This window comes from Dryobates pubescens, chromosome 3, assembly GCF_014839835.1.
Source record: "Dryobates pubescens isolate bDryPub1 chromosome 3, bDryPub1.pri, whole genome shotgun sequence".
NCBI lineage: Eukaryota > Metazoa > Chordata > Aves > Piciformes > Picidae > Dryobates > Dryobates pubescens.
Genome location: NC_071614.1, coordinates 21843981 through 21871198, shown reverse-complemented (window position 1 = coordinate 21871198; position 27218 = coordinate 21843981). Strand labels below are relative to the sequence as shown.

The 27218-nt window shown below is 43.8% G+C and overlaps 1 protein-coding gene across 1 annotated transcript in view; it reads left to right on the top strand.

Annotated features, from left to right (window-relative positions):
- FZD3 (frizzled class receptor 3) overlaps positions 1–27218 on the top strand; it is a 57755-nt gene that overhangs the window by 13355 nt on the left and 17182 nt on the right. The window contains exons 2-3 of the mRNA XM_009907732.2: positions 12360–12556; positions 14488–15505. Of these exons, the coding sequence (XP_009906034.2) occupies positions 12360–12556; positions 14488–15505 (1215 nt within the window). The remainder of the gene's footprint in view (positions 1–12359; positions 12557–14487; positions 15506–27218) is intronic.

The following is a 27218-nucleotide window of genomic DNA, read 5'->3' as shown; positions in this document are numbered from 1 at the left end:
TTAGCTTCACTGTTCTCATCTGCTGTTGGGTGATGTAGAGAGGTGTGCATAGTAGCCCTCTTGAAATTCTGTAATGGGGTAAAAGGAATATCATAGTATCATAGTATCAGTCAGGGTTGGAAGGCACCACTTCCTCCTCACATCCAGCCTGAATCTCCCCACCTCCAGCTTCATTCCATTCCCCCTAGTCCTATCACTGCCTGATATCCTGAGAAGTCCCTCCCCAGCCTTCTTGCAGGCCCCCTTCAGATACTGGAAGGCCACAATTTGGTCACCTCAGAGCCTTCTCTTCTCCAGACTGAACAGCCCCAACTCCTTCAGTCTGTCCTCATAGGAGAGGTGCTCCAGCCCTCTGATCATCCTCGTGGCCCTTCTCTGGACACCTTCCAGCACCTCCAGATCCCTCTTGTAATAGGGGCTCCAGAACTGGAGGCAGTACTCCAGGTGGGGTCTCACCAGAGCTGAGCAGAGGGGGAGAATCACCTCCCTTGACCTTCTGGCCACACTTCTCTTGATGCAACCCAGGATCTGATTGGCTTTCTGGGCTGCAAGTGCACACTGAGAGCTCCTGTTGAGCTTCTCCTCCACCAGCACCCCCAAGTCTCTCTCCTCAGGGCTGCTTTCCAGCGAGTCCCTGCCCAGCCTGGATTTGTGCCTGGGATTGCCCCGACCCAGATGCAGGACCCTGCACTTGGTCTTGTTGAACCTCATGAGGTTGGCTTGTGCCCACCTCTCCAGCCTGTCAAGGTATATGTACTAGGATGGACAATATCTCTTAAAATTTATAAAGCCATCCCAAGAAGTGGAGTCAATGTATGTTCAGAACATTCAGACTCACTGTCAAATTATAACCATGAAAGAAGAATTTCTTTCAAAAGGCTGAAAGCTTTCCCAAAAGCCACCTCATTTTCCCATGGTTTGTGTTCAGGAAGGGCAAGTGTTGAGTCCTACTTCTGAGGAAGAATAATCCCCTGCACCAGTATAGGTTAGAGGTTAGCCTTATGGAAAGCATCTCTGCCAAGAAGGACCTGAGAGTGCTGGTAGACAGCACATTTCCCATGAGCAAGCAATGTGCCCTCATGGCCAAGAAGGCCAAGAGTATCCTGGGGTGCATTAAGGATAGTGTGGCCAGAAGGCTGGGGGAGGTTCTTCTCTTTTCCGCTCAAGGGATTCCATTCCATTCCATGTACATCATATTTAGTGTAAAGCTGAGGGGTCACCAAGCTCTTCTACAGTGGCCCATGCCTGAGGAGGCCATTCTGTCCATTCTGCCCTTGATCCCTATCCATATGTTTTTTGAATCCAGTTCCAGAATCCAGCTCCTGAATCTGCTTCCCATCTTTTGCAGAGTCTGAGACTTCCCTAGTGCTTGCCTGCAGCATCACTGGTGATGGTGATGTCATTGCCATCAGTGCTTGGGTTTAACATTGCTTTACATCTATTTGTGTATATTTCATTTTATCTTTTTGTTTGTTTGTTTTCATTGAAACTGTTTCAGTTTTCTGAGCTATGTCTCTCTCCCTTATTCCCTTTCTCTTTACTTTGGGAAGGGAGAAGTGTTCACAGACAGTGTCTCTCACTCATTTAGTGGCCAGCCCAGCCCTAACCCTTGACTATTGCTCTCTGAAATATCCTTAATTTTAAGGCCTGAGGATGCAAATCTTCTCTTCCATCCAACTGTTGATATGTGTGTCTGTGTCTCTGTGTGTGTATGGTTTTTGCTGGTATGTAGATGTAACAGATGGTTTGTGATGTTATATTAGGGCACAGATGTTAAAATATTAGCATTCATATCATACAATGATTTTGCTTGCTCTTCAGAACAATTTTTATAGTATTAATCCAACAGGTTATCTTCTAATTACAGTTTTCATCATTTGTGTATATGCATAGTTTTATTGGATCAGTGTCATGGTCTGCTTCTTTCCAAACTGTATATACCAAATTCCCCTGTTAGCACTGCTTTATTGTATTACCTGAGGATTCCTTTTCAGCTTCAATTTGGACAATAAATATTGGGCAGAGTCAAGAAAAGTTCCAATACGTAGCTGAAGATGTCTGTAAAGTGATTTGACAGAAGGCTCTATTTCCCCTCTAATCTGTCCTAGTAAGGAAATATCTGAGAGTCCAGTTCTGGGCTCCCCAGTTCAAGAGAGACAATGAACTACCAGAGAGAGTCCAGCAGAGGCAACAAAGATGGTGAGGGAACATCAGCATCTCTCTGATGAGGACAGCCTGAGAGACTTGGAGCTGTTTAGAAGACTGACAGGGGATCTTCTCAATGCTTGTCAATGTCTAAAGGGCAAAGCTGAAGAGGATGGAGCCAGACTCTTTTCAGTGATGCCTAGGGACAGGACAAGAGGCAATGGGCACAAACTGGAGCCTAGGAGGTTCCACCTGATTGTGATGAAAAATTTCTTTTCTATGAGGGTGCTGTAGCCCTGGACCAGGCTGCCCAGAGAGGTTGTGGAGTCTCCTTCTCTGGAGAGATTCCACACCCACATGGACATGATCCTGGGTAACCATGCTGGGATTCTGTGATTCAGTAGCTGGTTTGTGAGGGTTTTATCTAATACAATGCAACAGTCTTAGTGCATACTGCAAGATCATTCCTGATGTATTTTGGTTGGATTCATTGTGGGCTTTAAGAGGAGCAAAATTAAGTCCTTTAACCTATGCCTAAGGAAATGTTGATCCTCATGTAGCCAGGTAAGACATGAGTTTTTGAATAGTGATTTGTTCTTTGAGAACCTTATCTGACATTCATAGCTTGAGCAGTAAGTTGATTTATTACAACTGCATCAGCCATTTTATTTTCTTATATGAAAGAGACTGTTATGGCTAGTAAGAGAATTTGTGTGACAATTTTGACAGCAGTCTGGCTGCCAAGAGAGTAGCAAATAGAGCTTCCTGAATTCAGTTAGTGTGTTTCTTGTTTTGCAGCCTTCTGTCTGCAAAAGGTTTTGCTCCTTGGTTTCGACATCATCAATGCATGTTCTTATCCATGGCAAGAAGTCTTTGTTTTCTGTATGGTGGAGCTCATGCTTTAAAACTTGCCTTAAATATATCCTCGTAACATTTTCTGAGGCTGCTTGGGTGCAGGGCAGTTGAAGTCTATTATAGATGGTTTTGAACATGCCAGATGTCCTGAGCAGCCCTGCATAGGGTTTAGTGTTAACTACCTGTAAGGTCAGCATTGATGTGCCCTGTTCTTCATTCTTCAGTAACACGTCCCTTTTGTGCTTCCTGCACTGATACCTGAGTTTGCCCAAACCTATTGTAAGGTCAGTGAAAAAGTAAGAAGTAGTGAATTCATCAATCTAAGTGTATTTTACAGGAAAGGGTATTTAGAATCATAGAACTGCTTTGGTTGGAAGAGACCTTGAAGGTTGTGAAGTCCAACCATTAACCCAGTACTGGCAAGTTACCACTAAACTGTGTCCCTCAGCACTACAGTTTACATTGCTTTTAAATCCCTCCAGGGATAGGGACTTCTCCACTGCCCTGGGCAGCCTGGTCCAGGCCTTGACAACTCTTTTGGGGAAGAAATTGTTCCTGATGTCCAACATAAACCTCCCCTGGCACAACTTGAGGATGCTTCTTCTTGTTCCATTGCTTGTTACTTTGGAGAAGAAACTGACCACCACCTTGCTTCAGCCTCCTTTCAGGGAGTTGTAAAGAGTGAGAAGGTCTCTTCTGAGACTCCTTTTCTCCAGGCTGAACAATCCCAGTTCCCTCAGCTGTTCATTGCAAGATTTGTTCTCCAGACACTTCACCACTTTCATTGCCCTTCCTTGGACACACTCCAGCACTACTTAGATGTGAACTCTTAAAGGTCTCAACATTTAGTGTCTTATCCTGACTTTTTACATTATGAATGGTACAAACACAGCTTGTGTGGCTTCGAAGTGAGTTTCATGGACTCTTTAAAACAATCTTAAAGGTCACTGCAAAGGAGGCTGGTGGCAGCTGAGAGGGCAAGGGTTGATAAACTTGTGCCCATAGTCTGTCAAGAAACAATTCTGCTTGAATGTCAGAGTTCAGAAAACAGAAGCTTGCTTTCATCCTCATCCCAGTGGAAAACATGAAGCTTCATGTAGTATGCACTGGCTTATGAAATTGAGCTGTCTTGGATATTTTGCTGCTTCAGCTGTGTAAAAAAGCAGTTGGAGAAGTCACATGCAGAATCATAGAATTGTTTAGGCTGGAAGAGATCATTAAGTTCATCAAGTCAAACTGTTAACCCAGCACTGCCAGGTCACCTGTAAATCCCTCATGAAATAGTAAAAGTCATCAAGCTTTGAGAATTAAAAGTCAGTTCTCTTCAGCAAGAGTATTCAGTGTTACTTCCATTGTAACACAGATATCCAGCTTGTCACATGCATGGTATTAATGTTATGATGTGGCAGACACTGTCACTGGCTACACTGATGGCAGTAAAAGTGAAAAGGTGAAACAAATCTGATTTTGAATCTTATCTCTGTTTTCCCACATTTCATTTAGAAATTCCCCTTTTCAGGACCTCTCCACAGCTTGATCTTGACACTGACTCCATTGTGTGCTCTCAATTTAGTGTCAGCTCTCCTAACAAATCTTCATGTAGACTCATAGAATGGTTTGGATTGGAAGGGACCTCCAAAGGTCATCTAGTACAACCCTCATGCAGTGAGCAGGGACGTCTTCCACTAGATCAGATTGCTCAGAGTCTTGTCAAGCCTGACCTTGAATATCTCTAGGGATGCAGGCTTAGCTACCTCCCTGGGCAACCTGTTCCAGTGAATATCAGAAGCTTTTCCTCCTTCACTCACCAAGATGCATTTTTGAACACTGTGCCAGCAGTGAATTGTTGATAGTCCTCACTCCTGTTACTTCTCAAGGATACAGACCTCTCTAGAGCTGGCAGAAATAGTCTGTGTGTCCCTGACATGCAGATTAGTCAGCAGTGGCAGAGAGGAGGGAAATAAAAAGGTTGTTATCACTAGCACTTCACTTCTCATAATGAGGATCTTTCTCCTTCCCACAATGCCAACAGCACTGGAGCATTTTTTTCAGCAGGCATCAAAGCAGTATTCACATTCAGCTGGTACTTGGAAGGTTGTCTTGAAACTGCAGGAGATGGAAATGTGTCATTTAAATGAACAATATTTTTTCAAGACTTGCAACTCCTTCCCCCTAGTCTCTTTCTTGCCCAGGCAAGTGTGCTTTATAGTGTCTGAACTTAATAGGATCTGAAATACACTCCAGAGGACTATGTATTTATTCCTCTGTGATACTTTGGAATTCTCCCAAGCCCTTCACAGCAGGCATATGGAGAGGAAGGAGGAAGTCCAAGCAGTCTCAGCTGTCTTACAAAAACTAACACTTCTTGCAAATGGAAATTGTTACCAAGACCACCCATCTGCATACATCAGTCCCTAAAACATAAAGATCACAGCTAGGGAAAGTGCAGCTTGACAGATGGATGCCATCTTCTCAGTGTCTTCCAGAGGACCTTAAGAATTTAAAACGAAGCAGGAGACCTCTTTAAAGAGCAAGAGCAGATGGCTTTGCTTTTTAGTCCTATAGACAGAGATTAATGTTATTTACTGTCTTTAAGCTACATTTTTTTTACCTCTGCAGTTGAGAAATTACTGTCAACTGTCTGTTCACAGACCAAAAAGCATAGGATGGTTTGCATGATTGCTGCCCTTTAAACAAGTAAGGCAGGTGAAATAATTGGTCTTAGGTTTTAAAGTGAGTAACAGGATGATTGTCTGGTTTAACTTACAGCATGAGAAAGAATACCATTTAAAAGCATAGTAATGACTTGCCATTTTTATTGTTGGCTTGACTTAATAGATATTTAAATGAAGACATATACTTTTAGTACTCATTTAAAACAATCTGATTTATTCTTTGTTACTACTTTTTATTCACTTCCCAGTCCCTAAAGTAGGACAGTGTAAATCTAATCCTGTTTGCCACCATAAATTATCCAGCTCACATCCCATGTTATGAGGTATGGGATATTGGGGGGATCCAGGGAGAAGCCTCCAGGGAGACCTTGTAGCAGCCATTCAGTATTTGAAGGGGGCTTACAGGATAGCTGAAGAGGGACTTTTTACAAGGAGATACAGTGATAGGGCAAGAGGTAATGGCTTCAAACTGAAGCAGCTAGATTTACATTAGACATTAGGATGAAAATTTTCTCCATGAGAGCGATGAGGCACTGGAACAGGTTCTCCAGAGGCTGCAACTTTGGAAGTGTTCAAAGCTAGGCTGGATGGGGTCTCAGCAACCTGGTTTAACAGGAGGTGTCCCTGCCAGTGGCAAGGGGGTTGGAACTGAATGATCTATATGGTCCCATTCAACACAAACCATTCTATGAATCTGTGATTCCATGGTGCTTCATAAGGGTTTGTACCGCTAATGAGGGAATAGCAGACAACCAAAATTGTGACCCCCCGTTTGCTTTTTCATACATGCAACACTGTGCAAAGCTAAAAATAATGGTGGTTTTAAAAAGAGTGTACTTGTTCCCCCAGACAAGGAAGTTAATGATGAGGTAAGATTTGAATGTGCGTTATGCTAAGTACTCTACACTAAATTTGTCTTGGCACAGTGCATTAAAAGCAGGTGTGGGCAAATTAGTCTAAAAACAGAACAAAGTATCTGTGCAGTAGAATGGGACTTCCATAGTGATGTTAAATGGAGCACGTGTGGATTGGTTCCAAAATAAATGGACTTGCTCTTACACACCTGACCCTGTGTTTCAGGCTCTTTCTGCAGTCATTGTTTACATGCCACTGTCTAGCTCAAGGCTAAACTGAGTGGGGGAAAAAGGTAGACTATGTTTGTTTTGAGAAGCTAGTGACCCAAATCACTGGTCTGTGTGAGCACTCCCTGATCTTTAGAAAACACCAGTTAGGCATAGAGAAGACTCTCAAGTACATCCTCCTTTGGAGTCAGCAGCAGCACTCTTCTGCAGCAGTTGTTCTGCTCAGGTTATTAACCTACACAAATATTTTCAGATTATGTTTGTATACCAGTCTGACTGAGGGCTGTAAGCTCCAACAAACCTAGCGGGACTCAGAAGAGCATGCAGGTCAGGACCATTGTGTCAAGGGTGAGGGCTGATCACTAAATAGGTGACAGGTGTTCTCTATGAACTCCTCTCCCTTCCCAAAGTAAAGAGAAAGGGAATATGATTTATGGCTTGGAAAAGAAAGCTTAACCAGCTTTAATGAAAATAACAATGAAACAAAATATGTACAAATAGATACATGCCAATATTGAACTCAACCCTCTTGATGGTAATGACCTCACCATCACCACTGATGCTGTGGTCAAACACTGGGGCAATCCCAGACTGAACTTAGTGGCAGATGGGAACCAGATGCAGGAGCTGGATTCTGAAAATTGATTCAGGAAGACTTGGCTAGGGATTGAAGGCAGAATGAACAGAGGCCTTCAGGTGCTGGCCATTGAAAAAGAGGCTTGACTCTGGTGATCCCTCAACTTCATACTGAGTATGATGTCCATGAGATGGAATCCCTTGTTGATTAATCTGTCCTGTCTGCCCCTCCCTACTGGTGTCACCTCTTACTTACTGCACCCCCAACACAGCATGCAAGATTTAGCACTGACATTGGTTTCCACAGGAGCAAGTATAAGCAAGAGCCTTTCTGCACTCTGGTCTTTGGTAGTAACTCTAAACATCAGCCAGCAGCTGTTAGCTTCAGAAAGTGCTGTTGCTGAGAAGTAAAACCACAGAACAGAAATAGTTCTGTTCTAAGGCAGACCAGGACACATTGGAGACCAAATTCCCACTGTCATATAAGAAAACCAGTTCTGCCTGTAATGATCCCTAGAGAGCATTCACATGAACTGTCAGATCTGTGAGGGCAGGTCATTTAAAGATGTTATTGCCTCCTGCTTCTGCAAACTATACATGTTCAGCCTAACTAGCTGTTGTCTGAAGAGTTAAATCTTGCAGTTCTCCTAGGGAAAAAGCCTGGAAATCATTATTGCCCATGCACTTTGAGACAGCATGCAAGGTATTTTGATAATGAATTGGAAGCTGTATTCAAACATAGGGCAACACAGGACAGAAGGCACAGATCTGAGGATGCTCTGCAGCTGGCCTGAGACAGTGCATGCCCGGAGGCAGTTTCTTCCACCAGAGAACTGCAACAGTAATTGATAGTCATAGCATCACTCTTTTCCCATGAGCCTCAGGGATGAAAACGTCTCTCCTTCCATCTATGAGTTCATGAGAATGCTTCCTGGTTATTTTTCTGTTAAAGGATTATGTAAGCAAACAGAACAGTGAAAAATCATCCAGAGAATTTTGTTTACATCTTGCAGTAATGCCACTTCCCAAGAAACAGCCAGCTAAATGGCTGCCACTGTGTCAAACAGAAGGCAGAATTTGCATTATTATTGTCTCTCAGCAATGTGGCCAGTCTGAAACTGCAACATAGTTCTGTAGTGTATTTATAGTTATCAAACAAAAGTGAAGGTTTGGTTTAAAACTTATTTTGGGGGAAAATTTCTACATCATTCCATCTCTCCTTTGTTTCTCATCGCCTCCTGAAAAACAAACTCAGGGAAAATCAAAGACAGGCAGGATATTTCTGCCCTCTGTTAGAGCAAGGCCATTGAAACATTTTCAGCAAATTGGAATTGGGGGGGAGGGAAGGATGGTCTCCTGGGGTGCATTCAGAAGAGGGTGTCGAGGGAAGCTCTCCTCCCTCTCTGTTCTGCCCTGGTGAGGCCTCATCTGGAGTACTGAATCCAGTTTTGGACTCCACAGTTCAAGCATGGAGAACTGCTTTGAGAGCATATAGCAAAGGGCTGCAAAGATGATTAGGGGACTAGAACATCTCCCTTACAAAGAAAGGCTGAGAGATCAGAGACTGTTTAGCTTGGAGAAGACTGAGAGGGGTTCTTCTCAATGCTTATTGGTATCTAAAGGGTGTGAGTCAAGATGTAGCCAGACTCTTTTCAGTGGTGCCCAGTGACAGGAAAAAGGGCAATAGGCACAATTTAGAACCCAGAAAGTTCCACCTGGCCATAAGGAGAAACTTCCTTACTGAAAGGGTGCCTGAGCCCTGGACTGGGCTGCCCAGAAAGGTTGTGGAGTCTCCCTTCTCTGAAGAAATTCCAAACCCACCTGGATGCAATCCTGGGCATCCTGCTCTGGTTGACCCTGCTTTAGCAAGGGAATTGGACTAGGTTATCTCCAGAGGACCCTTCCAACCTTTACCATTCTGTGAGGAGCTGGGGCCATGCTTCTGGGAATCAGGAAATTTCTTAAGGCAGCTTTGCTACCAGCAAGGAAAGAGGAAAAGAAGAGGTGAGTAAGGTTGGGCTTCTCTGAGGAAAGCTGTGATGCATGTTGGTGACATGATTGATCCATACCAACTCCGTGGCAAAGCAAAGAGGAATGGGAGTGTTGTGACAGCCTGAAATAAAAGTCGGGTTTATAACACTGCTGCTATCACTGGCTTTGACAGAATTTGCCTGGTCGTGATGTTCTCAGAGGTGGGTGTACAAATGTAGATACATTATACAGTTATGTGAGCTGGCATATCTTAAATACTTAAATACCTTCAGGAGCAAAGAAGTGTTTATCTCTTCTTAAACATTTATCTCTTCCCTTTCTTGGATTTCCCAGGACTTGGCCTGAATTATTGAAATCAGTTTGGCTATCATGTCCTCTCTTGTTCTCTCCATTTTTCCTCTGTTTTCTTCAAAAGCATGTCCCATTTAAACAGAGGGCCTTTTGTTAGGCACCAGTGGAGCAGGGCTAAATGTCATAACTTGCACTGTGTCCGTGGGCAAGAGTATAAAAACAGGCTTTTAATCTCCTTGGCTTTGTTTTTTAATAGTGAACAACATAATTAGTAGGTGGAAGTGACTTTTCTTCTTGGGAGCTGCAATGGGGTAAAATCATTTTAGTGACAGGGGGCTTACAGACTGTTTCTTATGGCACAAATGTTGCTGGTACCGGTTGAAAGCACCTAAGTCTCTTTTTGTTGCATTACATGGAGTGGTTGTAGGGTTTTTCCTTCTGTCCAGCATAGCTTCTTCATGATTTTAAAATAAACTGGTTTGATATAGTGCTTAAGAGAGGTTTTTGTCTGCCCACTGTTGCTATTTTGGGAGAGACCTGGAGATGCTGAGAAACAGAACAGCCAGCACTAGGGGGGCAGTGCTATTACATTACCTCTGTTTCACTGTATTTCCTCAGTGTTTTGGGGGATAAGTTTGTACTGTGTTCGGAGTAGTATGCTGAGGCTGTGCTCCAAGCCAGACTTGTTCTCTGCAGCTCTAAACAACCCCAAGTGCAGCCAACATACCCTCTGGGGAAGTTTGTCAGGGAAGGTTCACTTACACCAGTGTTAATTCAGATGTTTCATGTAAATACCTTCTAACCCTTGCTTCCTTTTTCCTTATCAACAGTGCTGAAAGTTGATGTTTTTCATAGCAGCTATTGCCCGGTCGCTCAGCTTTGTTATCATCTGGCAACACCGTCAAAAATGTTTAAAAGATTTGATTAGTTGTGTAAAGAATAATTATGCCTAAAAATTTAGTAAACTCACAGTGTGGTTGTGTCTTATATATGGAAAATTAACATTTTGCAGACTGAAGGAGGCATACAGAAAGAATTGGAAGACTAAGGAGGCGATAGGGAAGAACTGAAATGTGACACTTATCCTCATCATTGTTCCTAGTAATTGTCATTTGTATTGCCACGCGAGTTGGTCTGTTTTTTATTGCTGGATCTGTTCAGTAGTTTGCAAAAAGAAAGCTCAGGAAATAGCTGTTTGAAAAGGTAATCTCTCTCCAGCCTGCTCTTTAGCTTTGGTTATAATACGATTTAGGTTTTAGGAGAGAGAAGCGGGTTCATTTGTGCTTCTGCTGTTGCACCACAAATGCCGAGGATTAGACTTCTTGCCCTATAATCCTGCTAGATTGTGGAGAAGGGGAGACCAGTATCAAGAGAGTGGACCTTTAATAAAAATCTGTCTAGGACAGAGCTCATGTTAGTGTTGCCATCATCACACAACTGTCACCTTTTCTCTTTGAGCACTGACTTGAAAGAGAAGTCAAGGAAAAGAAGTCACTGCTGTTTCTGCAGACTGGAGGCAGCAGAGTAATTCAGCATTCATAAGCTGTTTTGTTTCATTCTCAAGTTGTAACTCCTCATGTATTTCAGTATTCTGTAGCTCCACTCTCAAGAGGATGTAATTGATCTTCTATTAGTATCTAAAGATACAGTGAAGCTTTGCATAGTGGCAGGTGCCTCACAAACTCAGAATAAAATATTGATTGGCTCCTGGAGAGTTTTCAAGACAAGCTGTAACTAAGCAAGAGCAAAATGAACCCATGCGGGATAGTAAGAAGACAACATGGATTATCAGTGTGCACCTGCTTTTATTAATACATCAATCCCTGTCCTATTCCTTCTTTTTCGTCTTCAGAAGTACTTGAGAACAGCTGTATTAATTGGCTAATTGTGATAGATTTTCTCTCGGTGCTTCCAGGGAGCGTTGCTGTCACTGTTATTTAAAGGTGTTGCACAACAGCACAGTAGCAGACACCAGGTTATTTTTTCCTGACTCCTCTTTTTTCAGACTTCAATTTCACGGTTCTTTCACAGAATCTCAGCATGGTGTGGGTTGAAAGGGACCTCTAGAGGTCAGCCAGTCCAACTCCCCTGCTAAGGCAGGGTCATCCACAGCAGGTTGCCTTGGATTACATCCAAGTGGGTTTGGAATCTCTCCAGAGGAGACTCCACAACCTCTCTGGACAGCCTCCTCCACAACTCTGGCACCTTCACAGGAAAGATGTTTTTCCTCATGGAATGCCCTGCCCTTTAGATATTGATGAGCATTGATAGGATTTTCTCTCAGCCTTTTCTCTAGGGTCCACAGCCCCAAGTCTCTCAGGCTTTTGTTGTCAGAAAGATGCTCCAGTCCCCTCATCATCTCTCTGGCCTCTAATAGACACTCTCCAGTAGCTTCTTGTCCCTCTAAAACTGGAGACACCAGACGTGGACCCAGTACTCCAGATGTAGCTTCACTTGGGCAGAGTAGGGAGGACAACCTACCTCAAGCTGTTGGTCACACTCCTCTGAATGCCCCCCAGGAGACCATTGACCTTCTTGGCTATGAGGGCATGTTGCTGGCTCATGGGCAGCCTGTTGTCTGCCAGCACTTTCACGTCCGTCTCCTCAGAGCTACTTTCCAGCAGGTCACCCCCTAGTCTGTACTGGTACAGGGTTTATTTATTCTCCAGGTGCAGGACCCTGTGCTTGCCCTTGCTACAAAACTGCTGTGTGTAGCTGTTGAATTCTGCTTTTTGTTTTCTAGCCCTTTCATCCCATGGTGAATCTGGAATGCTCCAGGGACTTCCGACCCTTCCTCTGTGCCCTCTATGCTCCTGTGTGCATGGAGTACGGCCGTGTCACGCTCCCCTGTCGCAGACTCTGTCAAAGAGCATACAGTGAGTGCTCCAAGCTCATGGAGATGTTTGGGGTATCTTGGCCTGAGGATATGGAGTGCACCAGGTGAGCAAATCTGAGGTTTTCAATATGTGATTTTAGTATCATCTAGGATATTTTTTATTCTGAAACAAACAGTTAAAATATTTCCCATGCCAAGTGCTCTTGATTTCCCATCCATTTTTCTGTCAGCCTCTTGCCTTGGGTGTCTGTCAGCCTGTTGACCTGTTTCTATTATCTGTCTAAGAGATAAGCTGAAAATTTCTGTGGGGAATTACTGCCAACTGCACATGCATGTACTTAAATGAATCAATATACCCCTCTATTTGTCATCTTCTTTGTCATTTATGCTGACCTGGTTGTGTCATCTGTACCAAAGTTTAATAGGTGATACTGCTGCAAATTTCCTAGAGAGAGAAAAAATTATATATGGTAGAGATTTGTAGAGTTATAGAACAATGTGAGTTGGAAGGGACCTTAAAGATTGTCTAGTTCCAACCCCCGTGCCATGGGTAGGGATTATTTATTGATTTTGTTGATAAGATTAATAGTTCCTTGTTCTGAAGGGGAACCAGGTTTTGATGGCTGTGTGAAATCTCGTTTTTTAGAGCATCTACCCCTTGTTGAGCTTGTGTGCAAAAGAGGTTTCCAGTCTTACGTTACAAGAGGTAACTTTCTGGAAAGGTATTTGATGATGCTCCAATCTATTTGAAACAGAATATACATGAAATTGAAACAATGTCTTTGTGCTTTTGAAGTGACTCCGACACAGGAGCACAAACAGAAAGACACAGTCTCTCTGACAGTTGGATTGGAGAGAATGAAGAACAGTTAAAACTTGTTTTAGCAAAAGAATAAAGCAGAGGGTGCTTCGAGATCCTGATAAGATGGGTCAAAGATGGTTCAGACTCCATACTTCAGCAGAGGGTGCTTCTAGATCCTGATAAGCTGGGTCAAAGATGGTTCAGACTCCATATTTCAAACAGCTGCCTGGGCCCTTCAGGTCCTCCTATCTCCTCAGTGTGACCCAGGTACTGAAATTTCAAAGCCAGAGCTAAAATTACCGAACCTTTGCTGGGGCTGTGTTAGGGCCATTGCTCCAGAGCATGAACTGCAGCAGAGGAAGAGGCATATTTGGCTTATGCTATGCTTGCTGTGGCGCTATCATCTAGCAGAGGGAAGAACTGGACAACTCTGCTTGGAATCCCTCCTGTCTCACCTTCAGAACTTCAGACTTCACCTCCAGCAGCCCTTAGCCTCCAGTCAGAAATTTGCTTAATTACAGAAATGTCTTACTCATCATTTCAATGTATTAATGCTAGTAGCAGCTTCTCGGCTGGGTGTTTGGTCTCACTTACCAGTCTGTCTGGTAGTAGGTGGTACAGTTGCTTAGGACCAGGTTTTAGAATGTTCTAAAGTTATGCTTCCCTGGTCACACAGTCTCAGTTTACAGTCATCTTAAATGTATAGGCTTCTAGAGATAAATTTTGAGTCCACACTTTATGCTTAAACCCTCAAGGGGCCCCTTGTCCATTTATCATAGAATCAGAATCATTTGGGTGGGAAGGGACCAAGGCCCCATCCAATTGGGCTTTGAACACATTCAGGGCTGCAACCTCCACAGCTTCTCTGGGCATTGTGTTCCAGTGCCTCACCACTCTCATGGTGAAGAATTTCTTCCTAATGTCAATCTGGCTACTTCCGATTTGAAGGCATTACCTCTCATCCTGTCACTACATGTCTTAGTAAAAATGTCTGTTATTTCTCTGTTTTATTGTTAAACTAGTTGTATAGTTCCAGCATCTGCTGCATTCTGGGACAGTGAGTTCTGGAGTCTGTTTATACACAGTGCAGTATTCCATGGATCACCCATTAATTGGGTTGTCTTTGTTTTCACTCCATTGAGCACGTCTGAAGTCAGGCATATAAATGAAGTTACTAAGTCTGTGCAAAGGATGTGTATATGCCTTGTAAATAATTATTTTCTTACCTTGTAGATTCCCAGACTGTGATGAGCCATATCCTCGTCTTGTTGACCTCAATTTAGCTGGGGAGCCCACAGAAGAGGTCCCGGTGGCAGTCCAGAGGGATTATGGTTTTTGGTGTCCTCGGGAGCTGAAAATAGACCCTGATCTAGGCTACTCTTTCCTGAGGGTACGAGACTGCTCCCCTCCTTGCCCAAACATGTATTTCCGGCGTGAAGAGCTCTCCTTTGCTCGCTACTTCATCGGAGTGATCTCCATCGTCTGCCTTTCTGCTACCTTGTTCACCTTTTTAACCTTTCTGATCGATGTCACACGGTTTCGCTACCCGGAGAGGCCGATCATATTTTACGCCGTCTGTTACATGATGGTGTCGCTAATCTTCTTCATTGGCTTTCTGCTTGAAGACCGAGTGGCGTGCAATGCCTCTAGCCCTGCCCAGTACAAAGCTTCCACAGTGACACAAGGCTCTCACAACAAAGCCTGCACCATGCTGTTCATGGTGCTCTATTTCTTTACGATGGCTGGCAGTGTCTGGTGGGTCATTCTTACCATCACGTGGTTCTTGGCAGCTGTGCCAAAATGGGGCAGCGAAGCGATCGAGAAGAAAGCGTTGCTCTTCCACGCCAGTGCCTGGGGCATTCCAGGGACCCTGACCATCATCCTCTTAGCAATGAATAAAATTGAAGGTGACAATATTAGCGGCGTATGTTTTGTCGGCCTCTATGATGTGGATGCGCTGAGATACTTTGTCCTTGCACCTCTCTGCCTGTATGTGGTTGTTGGAGTTTCTCTTCTGCTAGCTGGCATTATCTCGCTCAACCGGGTTCGCATTGAGATCCCGCTAGAGAAAGAGAACCAGGACAAACTGGTGAAGTTCATGATCCGTATTGGCGTGTTCAGTGTCCTGTACCTCGTGCCACTGTTGGTTGTAATTGGCTGCTATTTCTATGAGCAGGCTTATCGAGGTGTGTGGGAGACGACCTGGATCCAAGAGCGCTGCAGAGAATATCACATCCCGTGTCCCTACCAGGTGAGAACACCAATATGACGTGCTCAGGAGTGCAGAAAATGGTAATGAAGGGGGTATGTTAAAACTTCACTTGTTACCCCTAACTGAAAACGCTGCTATTTCTACAAGGGAAGGTTCTTGCCATACTTGTGTTATTTGGGTAATGCCTTGTGGAAGACTTGGTATCATTGGAAAACTGGAGGTCTGCATCAGCTGCTTGGTGGGTGTTTTTCATGGAGATTCTAGGCTGTGTGGGACCTATACAGGACATAAAAATGTTATTTCAAACCAGGTTCAAGAGGAAGACTTCATGAGTTTACTTTTGGTCATTAGAGATGTATTAGAAGTTTTGCTCTGAAGGAATTTTGGTGTTGAAACTGAGCTGTCATCAACCTGATTATTGCTTTTCTAGTTCTTGTTGTTGCTTTGATTAGCCTAGAGGTTCTGTGCTTCTTTTAGAGCAGTCTGCATGTGTCAGAAACCTCTGTGTAACATCTTACTGGAAGTGTCTTCTGAAGAAAACCAAGGCTTACAGCTCATTAGTTTTTGTTTTTCAAGAATATTACACTTACCTGATCCATTCCTACAGAAGCCTTTAAGACCACTAGAACTGTCCATTACTTCAGTCTTACACTGGTGCTGTTGCAAAGAGGTGATTTCCAGTATTAATGCAGCCTACATTACTTTTTGAGCCAAAGTGGCAAATTGGTTTTGGAATGATATTGCATGGATCATAGAATCATAGAATGGTTTGGGTGAGAAGGGACCCTTAAAAGGTCATCTAGTCCAACCCCACTGCAGTGAGCAGAGGGCCATCTTCAACTAGATCAGCTTTCTCAAAGCCCAGTCCAACCTGACCTGATACCTCTCCACAGGTGGAGCATCTATTACCTCTCTGGGCAACCTGGCCTAGTGTCTCAACACCCTCAGTGTAAACAAATTTCTTCCTTCTTTCTAGTCTGAACGTTTCCTCTTTTAGTTTAAAACCATCACCCCTTGTCCTGTCACAGCAGGCCCTGCTAAAAAGTCAGTCACCATCCTCCTTATAGAGCTCTGTACTGAAAGGATGCAAGGAGGTCTTCCCAGAGCCTTCTCTTCTCCAGGCTGAAAACCCCCAACCCTCTCAGCCTGTCATCATAGCAGAGGGGTTCCAACTCTTGCATCATTTTTGTGGCTTCCTCTGGACCTACTCCAATAGGTCCGTGTCTCTCCTTCACTAAGGACCCCACAGATGGACACAGCACTGCAGGTGGGGTCTCACCAGCATGGAGCAGAGGAGCAGAATCCCCTCCCTTGACCTGCTGGCCATGCTGCTTTGGATGCAGCCCAGGATACGGTTGGCTTCTGTGCTGCAAGTGCACATTGCCAGCTCGTATCCTACTTTTCACCCACCAGTATCCCCAAGTCCTTCTCTTCAGGGCTGCTCTCCATCTCTTCATCTCCCAGCCTGGACTGATACCAAGGAGTGCTCCAATCCAGGCACAAGACTTTACACAGATGTTCTCTGCAATTTATTTGGAACAACTTTATTTCAAGGCGGTTTTACAGGAGGCATCTATTATAAAACTGCACACACAGGGGTATAAAACTCAGGTTTTTGGCTCTAAGGCAGTTAAAACAGCAGCTGGTTCATCAAAGCTCACTTTTTAGTGCAATAAAATATCACTTTAAGGATTGACGTAGTCTCTATAGCTTGATAATAATATTTTTATTACCTTATAACCCTGTTTTCTCGGTTAGGTTTTATTAGGGTGTGATTCTTCGTTCCCAACCAGTACATGAACATTTTTATGGCAGGAAAGATCTGTTGGGTGGGTGTGCTGAGTTTCATTGGCTTGATTGAGTCTTTGTTGCTACAGGTTTTAATGTGTTAACCTCGATGCTTTCAAAGAGGGGCGTGTGGTTCTCTCTCAGTTAATTTCAAATACCCACCACATGCCAGCCTAAAATTTGTCTAAGAACCTCTACATTTCCAAGAGTGTTTCTTTCTCAGAACACTGAAGAAAAACTGTTTTAAGCCTTGAAACTTCTGTTGTCAAAGGGCTCAAGTGCTGGTGAGTGGAATAGCGAAACCATGTAGTAAAATGCCACTGGGATCTGTAGGAAGCCATTAACACAATGGCTCAGCGGGAGTCAAAAGAACAATAATGGTCTCATTCACATCAAATTGGGTTGAAGGACCCATAGACCTTAGGGAGTATTAGAAGGGGTTTTCTCCTAACCCATCCAATTTTTTTCCCCCTTAAACTAAACATGCTTCCCTAATTAAACTGTCCAGACTTATAATTGAAACAGATTTCCAAAGCTGGGGGGGGGGAGGGGGGGGGGAATAATTTTATCCTTAGATCATGCTAGTGAAATATATTGTTAAGTTAGGGGGAAATGCCAAGCTTTGTGGAAAGCATCACTCACAAAAGACGACCTTTTTTTTTTTTTTAAAGCCTTGAAGTTATTTAACTTCAAAGATTTGCATATCACTTTCTGAGATTCAGCTGTCCTAAGTTGAGAGCTGCAGTTGACTCCACAGTAGATGTAGGTTTCACGTGCAGAACTTGCACAGGGTTGTGGTAGTTAGAATTTGCTGCTTGCACAGGCACAGTGAGCAAACCTGAGCTTAGAAATTCATTAGTGTGTTCAACCATGACCTCATCTTTGCCATCAGAGGATGATGCCACAGTAACTCATTCTGGAAAATTGCTAATGGGGGAGTTGGGGCATGCAGCTGCTGCAGGCAAGCCCCCTGCCTGCCTCCACTGTGACTGTTTCATGCAGGAGATACCATGGGGTTAATAATTCGCTGCAGATTCTCCTGGCTGCTGCTAAAGGGAAGGGGCAGCTGGTGTTCAGATGAAAAGCAGACATTGTGTTTCTTTGAATACTTAAAGGGCTAAATACTCCCCAAATGGAGGAAGCAACAGGATACCTTTATGCTTTCAATCATGATTTCTGCCTACCTACCTTGATGTTTCCTGGGTTGACTTGGTTATGTATTGTTATGCTTGTTTGTCAAGTCACAAAATCCCAATATGGTGTGAGTTGGAAGGAACCTCTGAGGATCAGTTAGTCCAAGCCCACTGCCAAAGCAAGGTCACCTAGAGCAGGTTGTCCTGCATTGTGTCCAGCAGAGTTGGGAATACCTCCACAAAAGGAGGTTCCACAACATCTCTGGGCAGCCTGTTCCAGTGCTTCAGCACCCTCACAGGAAGTTTTACCTTGTGTTCAGATGGAATCTTCTGGGTTCCAGTTCATGTCTGTTGCCCCTTACCCTGTCTCTGAGCTTCTCTGAAAAGTCTGGCTCCATCCTTTTGACTTCTGCCCTTTAGATATGGATAAGCATTGATCTGGGAGGCTTTCCTTGTGAAATAAAAAATTTTCAGCCACAAAGAGAAGAAATCAGTATTCAGCCCAGTTTGTATGTCCTCTCTTGGAGGAGTAAGTGCAGGGCAAAACGGAACTCATGTTACCTTACTTTGCCTTCAGTGTCCTTGGCAATTCAAGTTTATGGGAGAGACTAGGAAGGAGAGGAGGGGTTTGTGAAAGCTGGCAGAAACTCTCTCTCCATGAGCACATCTTGGTCCTCAGCTTCCTGCAGCATCATGAGCTGCTGCAGTTTGGGCAGTGGCTTTAATCTGTTGCCTGGGCAGCAACAGCAGGTAAAGCAGGCAGCAGTTGGCCTTGTACTGTAGCCATGAGGGCTCAAGTGAGCTCTGAGGTGAGCTGTGAAAAGCTCAGTGTAGTGAGCATTGTTTCTGTGAGTCTCCTTTAGCAAGGAGAAAACAACTGCTACATTGAGAAGTGAGCTTTATTTACAGAATAGACAGTGTAGCTAATACAAAGGGTTTCAAAGATGCTGAGGGGACTGGGGCATCTCTGTGATGACAAAAGGCTGAGAGGCCAGAGGTTGTTTAAGCCTGGAGAAGGGAAGCCTGAGAGGGGATCTTCTCAATGGTTGTCAATATCTAAAGGGCAGAGGTCAAAATGAGGAGACCAGACTCTATTCAGTGGTGTCCAGTGACAGGGTAAGGGACAACTGGAACACAGAGGAGTTTCTATCTGAACCTGAGGAGAAACTTCTTTCCTGTGAGGTTTCTGGAGTCCTGGAACAAGCTGCCCAGAGAGGTTGTGGAGTTTCCTTCTCTGGAGAAATTCCCAACCTGCCTGGCCATGCTCTTGGGCAAGCTGCTCTGGGTGACCCTGCTTTAGGAAGAGATTGGACTGAATGATCCTCAGAAGTCTCTTCCAAACCCCCACTATGCTGGGATTTGGTGATTCTGTATGATTAAGTAATTTATAGTTGCACTTTCCTTACCACAGGGAAAATCAATTGGTTTTGTGGCTGTCAATTTAGGCAACTTCAGGAGCTGTGTTTTGTATCAACCTAGACAAATCTCTTAATTTAGTTACAGATATGAAGGTTGCTGTGTTAGAGCATCATTCTTTCAATATGGGTAATGACAAATTGACTAAGGTGTTGCTACAAATTATGATTTTGATTGTTTCTGATGCTGGGATTATTTGCAGTAATTGCAGTGCTGAGATCTTTGCAGTTAACATTACTTCTCTGTCATAGCAGCCTAAAAATATCTTACCCATCCACCTCCCTTTTCACTGAGGTTGAGCTATTTTTCCTTTTCTGTAGGGGGTAGCAGTGCCTTTGTAATCTACTTTCAGCACAGTAACCAAAATGAAGAGCTGCATTTTGTGTGGGTGTCCCACTTTTCACTCATTGCTTTATAGAATGAATTCATTCTTGGCCTGGAAAATTGCATTAATGGCTTTGTGCAAGAAGAGTTCCTGCAGTGGAAAATGAAGTTAATTTTCACTAGCTAGAGAATCTTGTACCACCATCATAAATGGAGCATTTTAACTGGGCTGGGTGCTTTACATGTTCTTCAGGTCAGACTTTTATTTCATATCTAATATTTTTTTTCCACAGAATGATAGGAGTGGGAAGGAATCTCTGGAGAAAAAAGTGCCAGTGCGTGGCACTGTGCGTGAGCTTGTCTGCTTCACTACATCATCTGTGCTTTTAGAATCACAGAATGGTTTGGGTGACCTTTAAAGTCATCTAGTCCAACTGCCCTGCAGTGAGCAGGGACATCTTCAATTAGAGCAGGTTGCTCAGAGCCCTCTCCAACCTGTCCTGGAATGTTTCCAAGGATGGAGCATCTACCACCTTTTGGGGCAACTTGGGATAGTGTCTCACCACCCTCAGCTTAAAAAAATGTCCTCCTCTAGTCTAAATCTCTCCTCTTTTAGTTTAAAACCATCACCCCTCCTTGTGTCACAAAAGGCCCTGCTAAAGAGTCTGTCCCCAGCTTTCTTATCAGCACCTTCAAGTACTGAAAGGATGCAAGAAGGTCTCCTCAGTGCCTTTTCTTCTCCAGGCTGAACAATCCCAAATACCTGAGCCTGTCATCACAAGAATGGGGTTCCAGCCCTTGCATCAGTTCTGTGGCCTGGTCTGGACCCATCCCCAACAGGTCCATGTTTCTTCTGTGCTGAGGACCCCAGAGCTGGACACAGTACCCCAAGTGATGTCTTACCAAAGTGGAGCAGAGGGGCAGAATCCCCTCCCTCAATTGCTGGCCACACTGCTTTGGGCTTGACCTCATATAAACCTGTGGAATTTCAGAGATAAAATAATGGACATATATTAGAATGCAAACAACATGAAAATCAAGAGTACTACCAATGGCAAACGTTGTATCTAATTTCAGATGTCTCCATCCCAGCCAGGCAGCCCAGCCTCTTTTTCTAGCTGAAGCAGAGAAATGGGAGTTTTTATAGTGATTCATAGAGCATGAAGATGAATTCTCCCTGACTTTAGACTTTCTCTGCAAGAACAATGAGCACCACACAAGTGCTTTTGCACACGTCATTTCTCTGAGGTCTTGAAGCAGTTCCCATGCTTATCTCTTGACATATTTTTGTGTTTTCCTTCTGATCTTCACTTTTATGAGGTATTTTCAAGGGCTTAAAAGTAGTGCTGTAAGATGATGTAATACCAAATATCATTCCTGTCAGCAACAAAAACAGTTAGTCAATCCAGACAATTTTTTCCCCGTTCTGCTCCACCTATTCCATTCCAGGGTTGGAGCTAGAAGATCTTTAAGGTCCCTTCCAACCTGAGCCATTCTGTGAATCTATGAGGCCCCAGCCATGCTGTCTAACAGTGCCAAATGGGTTTTTACTGAAGATGGGAGTTCTTACCCACCCGCTTCCGTTCATTGCTGGTGTCAGATAGAGAGGAGAGGATTAATTGTGGTTGCCTGAGAAACCCAAAGCATAAAAGGAAGGAATGTTTTGTTAATAGCAGCTCTCCTCTGTCAGTGGCAGTTATGTGTATCTAGTACAGGCACAAAGGAAAACAAAGTGCAAGCTTGCTAATATATTCCTCTTGCTCCTGAAATGGTACCACATCACAGATCATTTTAATGCATTGTTTGACAACCAGCACTGGAACAATGGGGTTGAATATTAGAATGAATTTCTGTCACATGCTTACGGTTGTTGCTTTGGCTCAGGAGTTTGTCCCTTTTCTTGTTTCCCCTTTTCACAAGCATACCTTTTGATCTCTTCACAGTTAATTTTTTTCTTTTTTACTGTTCAATTTCAAGGTCATTTTAGATGTCTCCAAATTAACACTGCTGAGATAAAAATCTCTTCATTTCAGGCTAGTTGGGCTCATTAGCAACTAGGAGCTGCTTTGTATGGTTTGCATCCTTTGTAAAGGTTGCCCATGTAACAGGGGTGGGGTAATGCTTCCAAGAGTGTTTCATTCCCCCCTTGGTGTGGCTTTGTCCTCTTTGCTTTATGCCTGGTGCCCTCAGCAAACACAGCAGGAAGATTACTAAAAGCAGAGACTATGTGTAGCCATTGAGCAGAAACCTTTCAACACCAGGAAGCTTTCTTATGAGCAGGTGCCAACAGGAAGGCGACTGTGGTGGTAAAGTAATGGTGGGCTGAGAGGCAAGAGCAGGGGAGTGTTTGGTCTCTTCCCTGCTGTCACTTCGCTCCAATGGAAAATGTAGCTTGTAGTGCCTACTTTGAACTAACTGTGCAGGAGCAGAAGAGACAGACAAGTTGCTGTAAGTTCCTGTTCAGGTTTGGCAGATACATCTCCTCTGTTCCCCACTGGGGAAAAACAAAACAACAAAAAAAGGAACAAACCCAAATAATTTTGTTCCTGTATTCTGTTTCTACAGTAGTTTTCCCTCCCCAAACTTGTGTTGATGTTTGAATGCAGTGAGTACTAAATGTTTAGGGATGGCCCTGTTGACTTGCACGCAGCTCAGAAAAGCTCTTGCAGCAGACTGTCTTTTCCCATGGCTGCATTGTGGGTGAAGTGTAGCCCCTGTTGACACAGGCTTTCTTTTCATGCACAAGTGCTTTAGAACAATTGTACACGCGGAGCAAAGAGAAGAAAAGATGGGGCTTGCAAACATCCCACCAGGAAAGAGCCCAGCAGCAAGAACTAATCATTGAGGCACAGTCTGTGGTTTTGGGGGTGCTGCTGAAGTCGGGATGGGGTTTCCCCATTTTGACTGGCCGCAGTATGTGGCCTGTTCCAGGTTTTGCCATTTTCTGCACTAATGGGGGGGTGCAGCCACTATCTTTTCAAACACCAAATGTCTCAGCTGTTTTGCCATCTGTGTGACAGTGGGTCTTCAGAAACCTGCGGGGGAGTGCACTAAGCTGGCTACAGAAAAGAGGCTTTGTTAAGAAACGTCTTAGCACCGTTTGCGTGTGGCACAGGCATAAAGAGAATATATTTAGAGATGTCTATAAATCTAGAGTTCTCCTCCCCCCTCTTTTTCATTAGTTATTGTTTAGAATTCCTCTTAGAAGAGGTAATGGATTTGCTTAAATCTGCCCTAAGGAATTCCTCCTTGTTGAATGTAATTATTCTGTCCTAAAGAAAAAGGGGGGGGGGGGGGGGGGGGGGGGGAAGAAACAAAAAGAGGTTGAGATAAAAAAGTGTTTCCAGATTGCTATGTCCTTGGAAGAGACTGAGCAAATCTGAAGTATCAGTTAGTCTTCATTCAAAAACAAAGGCAGTGTCAGCAGAGGGTAACATTAATCACAGCATTACAGTTTGCTAGCAGTGAATCAGTTAATTTCTCTTGGTTTGTGCTTAGGAAATAGAAGACATTCAAGAGAGAGAATACACTCAAGTTAATTTCTCAGAATACTCCTTTGCAGCATTAATAACACCAGCCCTGTCTCCTCCTTGCACATCCAGGGCTTTGATAAATCCTACATCAGATGCAATGTATTCTCTTATCTCACCTTGGCACGTATGCAATTTCCAGTCAATTACCATACTGAGTGAAAGCAATCATTTCATCCCCATGACTCACTGCTGGCTGGGTTTTTAATTGGATTGACTGAGCTAGAGACAAAGGGAAATGTTGATTTCTCAACCATTTTCTTCACAGGTTGATTTGTACTTGCACCCAAGGATGACTCCTCAAGGTCATCTTTTCTCTCCACCCCCTTTCTTTGAATTCAATATTTTGCTGAGGGTGACTTCCCAAAGGAGGTCAGATCTGGCTGGGTTTGAGTTCTCAGTTTCATTCCATTCTCTTTCTAATAAGCCTGCTTTATATCTAGAACAGCTTTTAATTCTGATTAGGAAGGAAGCTCTTTTCCCACTGACACTTTTAATTACTATTAAAATGGCAGCAAAAAACTAAGTCAAGAGGTCTGATTTCTCTGGTTTCCAAGCACCAGCCACTCTTAACTGTCAGAATTGAATGTTGCAGTCCATCTGTTGAAATCGGTCACCTAGAAGATGATTTTACTTCTAATTTTAATAAATGGAAGGGAATTGTCTCTAATTTGCATTTGGGAGTTCTGAATAGCTTTGTTTTCATCAATGATTATCACTCTTCCACTGGATCTTAGACTTTTAGGTGTTGGTGGTGTCAAAATAGTTGTAGACCAGCTTACGAAGGGAAAGTCTTTAATGTTGATGATGTTAACTGTAGTTCTCTGCCAAAATCTCAGCAAATGCTGAACCTTGACCTTTCTAAGTCCAAATAGTCTGCAGCTGAGTGAATTCCAGCTTGTGCCCTCTAACATTCCTTGACTATTGCATGATCTGTCGTGTCAGCACAGAAACTCCCAAGTGCAGTACATATTGAGACACTGCACTTCTGTGCTTCTATTCCTACTGATTCCATTTTCAGCAAGCAGCTGGCTCATGGCTGTGTCCAGATGAATTTTGAGTATCTCTGTGGACAGAGGCTCCACAGCCTCTCTTGGCAGCTTGTCCTGTATTCGGTATTACATAGAATCATAAAGATTGGAAAAGACTTCCAAGACCAAGTCCAACTGTTAACCCAGCACTGCCAAGTCCATCACTAAACCATTACCCTAAGCACCACACCTACAAGTTTTTGAACACATCTGGGGATTGCAACTCCACTAATTCCCTGTGCAGCCTGTTCCAGGTCTGAGGGGCTTGGAACACAAGCCCTATGAGGAGAGGCTGAGGGAGCTGGGGTTGCTTAGCCTGGAGAAGGGGAGGCTCAGGGAAAACCTTATTGCTCTCTACAACTACCTTAAGGGAGGTTGTGGACAGGTGGGGATTGGTCTCTTCTCCCATGCAACCAGCACCAGAACAAGAGGACACAGTCTCAAGCTGCACCAGGGGAGGTTTAGGCTGGATGTTAGGAAGAAGTTCTACACAGAGAAAGTGATTAGCCATTGGAATGGGCTGCCCAGGGAAGTGGTGGAGTCACCATCACTGGAGGTGTTCAGGAGGAGACTTGATAGGGTGCTTGGTGCCATGGTTTAGTTGATTAGGTGGTGTTGGATGATAGGTTGGACGCGATGATCTTGAAGGTCTCTTCCAACCTGGTTTATTCTATTCTAAAGAAAGCTAAACCACTCTTTCAGGGAAGACATTTTTCCTAATACCCAACTTGAGACTATTTCCTCTTGTTCCATTACTCATTCCTTAGGATAGGAGACTGACCCCCACCTGGCTTCAGCCTCCTTTCAGGGAGTTGTAGAGATCAAGAAGGTCTCTCCTGAGCCTCCTTTTCTCCAGGCTAAATGATCCCAGTTCCCTCAGGTGCTCCTCACAAGGCTTGTGGCTCTAGACCCTTCACCAGCTTTGTTGGTGTAATAACCCTGACACCCAAGTATTTTTCAAAGTGTCAGTTGGACTGAGCTTTTAAAATCAAATCATATAATCACCATATAAATGATCATTAACATGGCTCCCTTCAGACTCTAACCTGAAAAAGGCAACCTCTATTTCCTTGAGACAAAGTATTTCTGTGTGGGGAGAATCAGAAATATTGTAGAAATTCTGTGTTTGCTAAAATTGTCTCTTCTCCCCTAGCTTCTGTACTTTTCTTTTAAGCTATGATCTGGCTGTTATTTGCATCTTTACAGAATTACCCTGTTTCTGATGACTTCATCTCCAGCAGCTTCACAGTGCGGCAGTTACTCTTTCTGAACCATTATCGGAGCAAATACAACCTCACGTGCAGCTGGCTTTTTCTGTAGAGCATTGTGTGATGGACTGCATTGTGTCATTGATTGACTGCATTGTGTGATTGACTGCATTGTGTTGGGTCAAAAAGGACTAAGGAGAAAACAAAAATAAATGAAAAAGTAATGAAAGGGTGGTGGCAGGAGTGAGGTTCTGTTGAAGTTTTTCTTTGGAGTGGGAGGTTGTAAGAGTGTAGAGAGCCTTGTGAAAGAAGAGTAAGAAGGGCTGCAGTTAGGTGTTTAGAAGTCCAAATGATGAAGAGCTGTTACAGTCAAATGGCAGTGCTGGCAGAGTGATCATATGGTCCTGAATAAGCTTCATCTGGGAGTTAGATAATGGCATGTTAAATTGAGGGGGGAGCTCGTGATTTTAGGATAAGCTTGTGTGCCAAGGCTTGATTTGACCCAGGATGTTCCTTTCGTTCTGTGTTCTTAATGCCCAGTGTTTTCATTCACGTAGCAGGAGTTCATTAATGGGGATGAATTTTGCAGCCTGGGTGGTCTAAGTTTTTTTCATGTAAGAAGTGAATGAATTCAAGAAAGAATATCTATGGCTAAAATAGCTATCAGGGCTGGAATTTTAGTGCACATAGAAATCAGATTTTGACAGAAGAGAGGCTTTCTGATTAATTTTGGGGGGTTTTTTTCCATATTGTTTGATTCCTAATAAATTTTTCTTGAATGGCAGCAGGGAGCTTCCAGCCTCTCTGGCCATGAGACAGATCTGCCAAATGCAACTTACTGCAGCAACCTTTCAGTTTCCTTTAATTGACAGATTTGCCAGAATCACAGAATGTTTGGGTTGGAAGGGACCTCAAAAGAGTCCAACCCTGCAGCCAGAGCAGGATCACCCAGAGCAGGGTCACACAGGAATGCATCCAGGTGAGTTTTGAATGTCTCCAGTGAAGGAGGCTCCAAAACTCTCTGGGCAGCCTGTTTCAGTGCTCTGTCTCCCTCACAGTGAAAAAGTTTTGCCTTATGTTCATGTGGAACCTCCCATACTCCAGCTTGCACCCACTGCCCCTTGTGCTGTCATTGGACATCACTGATGGAGCCTGGCTCCATCATGCCTCTTTACTCTCTGTTATAATCTCTGTGGAAGAGAGGTATATCAAGCAGCATATTGTGAGTGTGAAGAAGTATTTTCTGATAAGACTTTGTTTCAGCTGTAAGTTTATTGACCCATTTTAGCCCCTGTCAGCCCTGTTCTCTGGCTGCACAGACA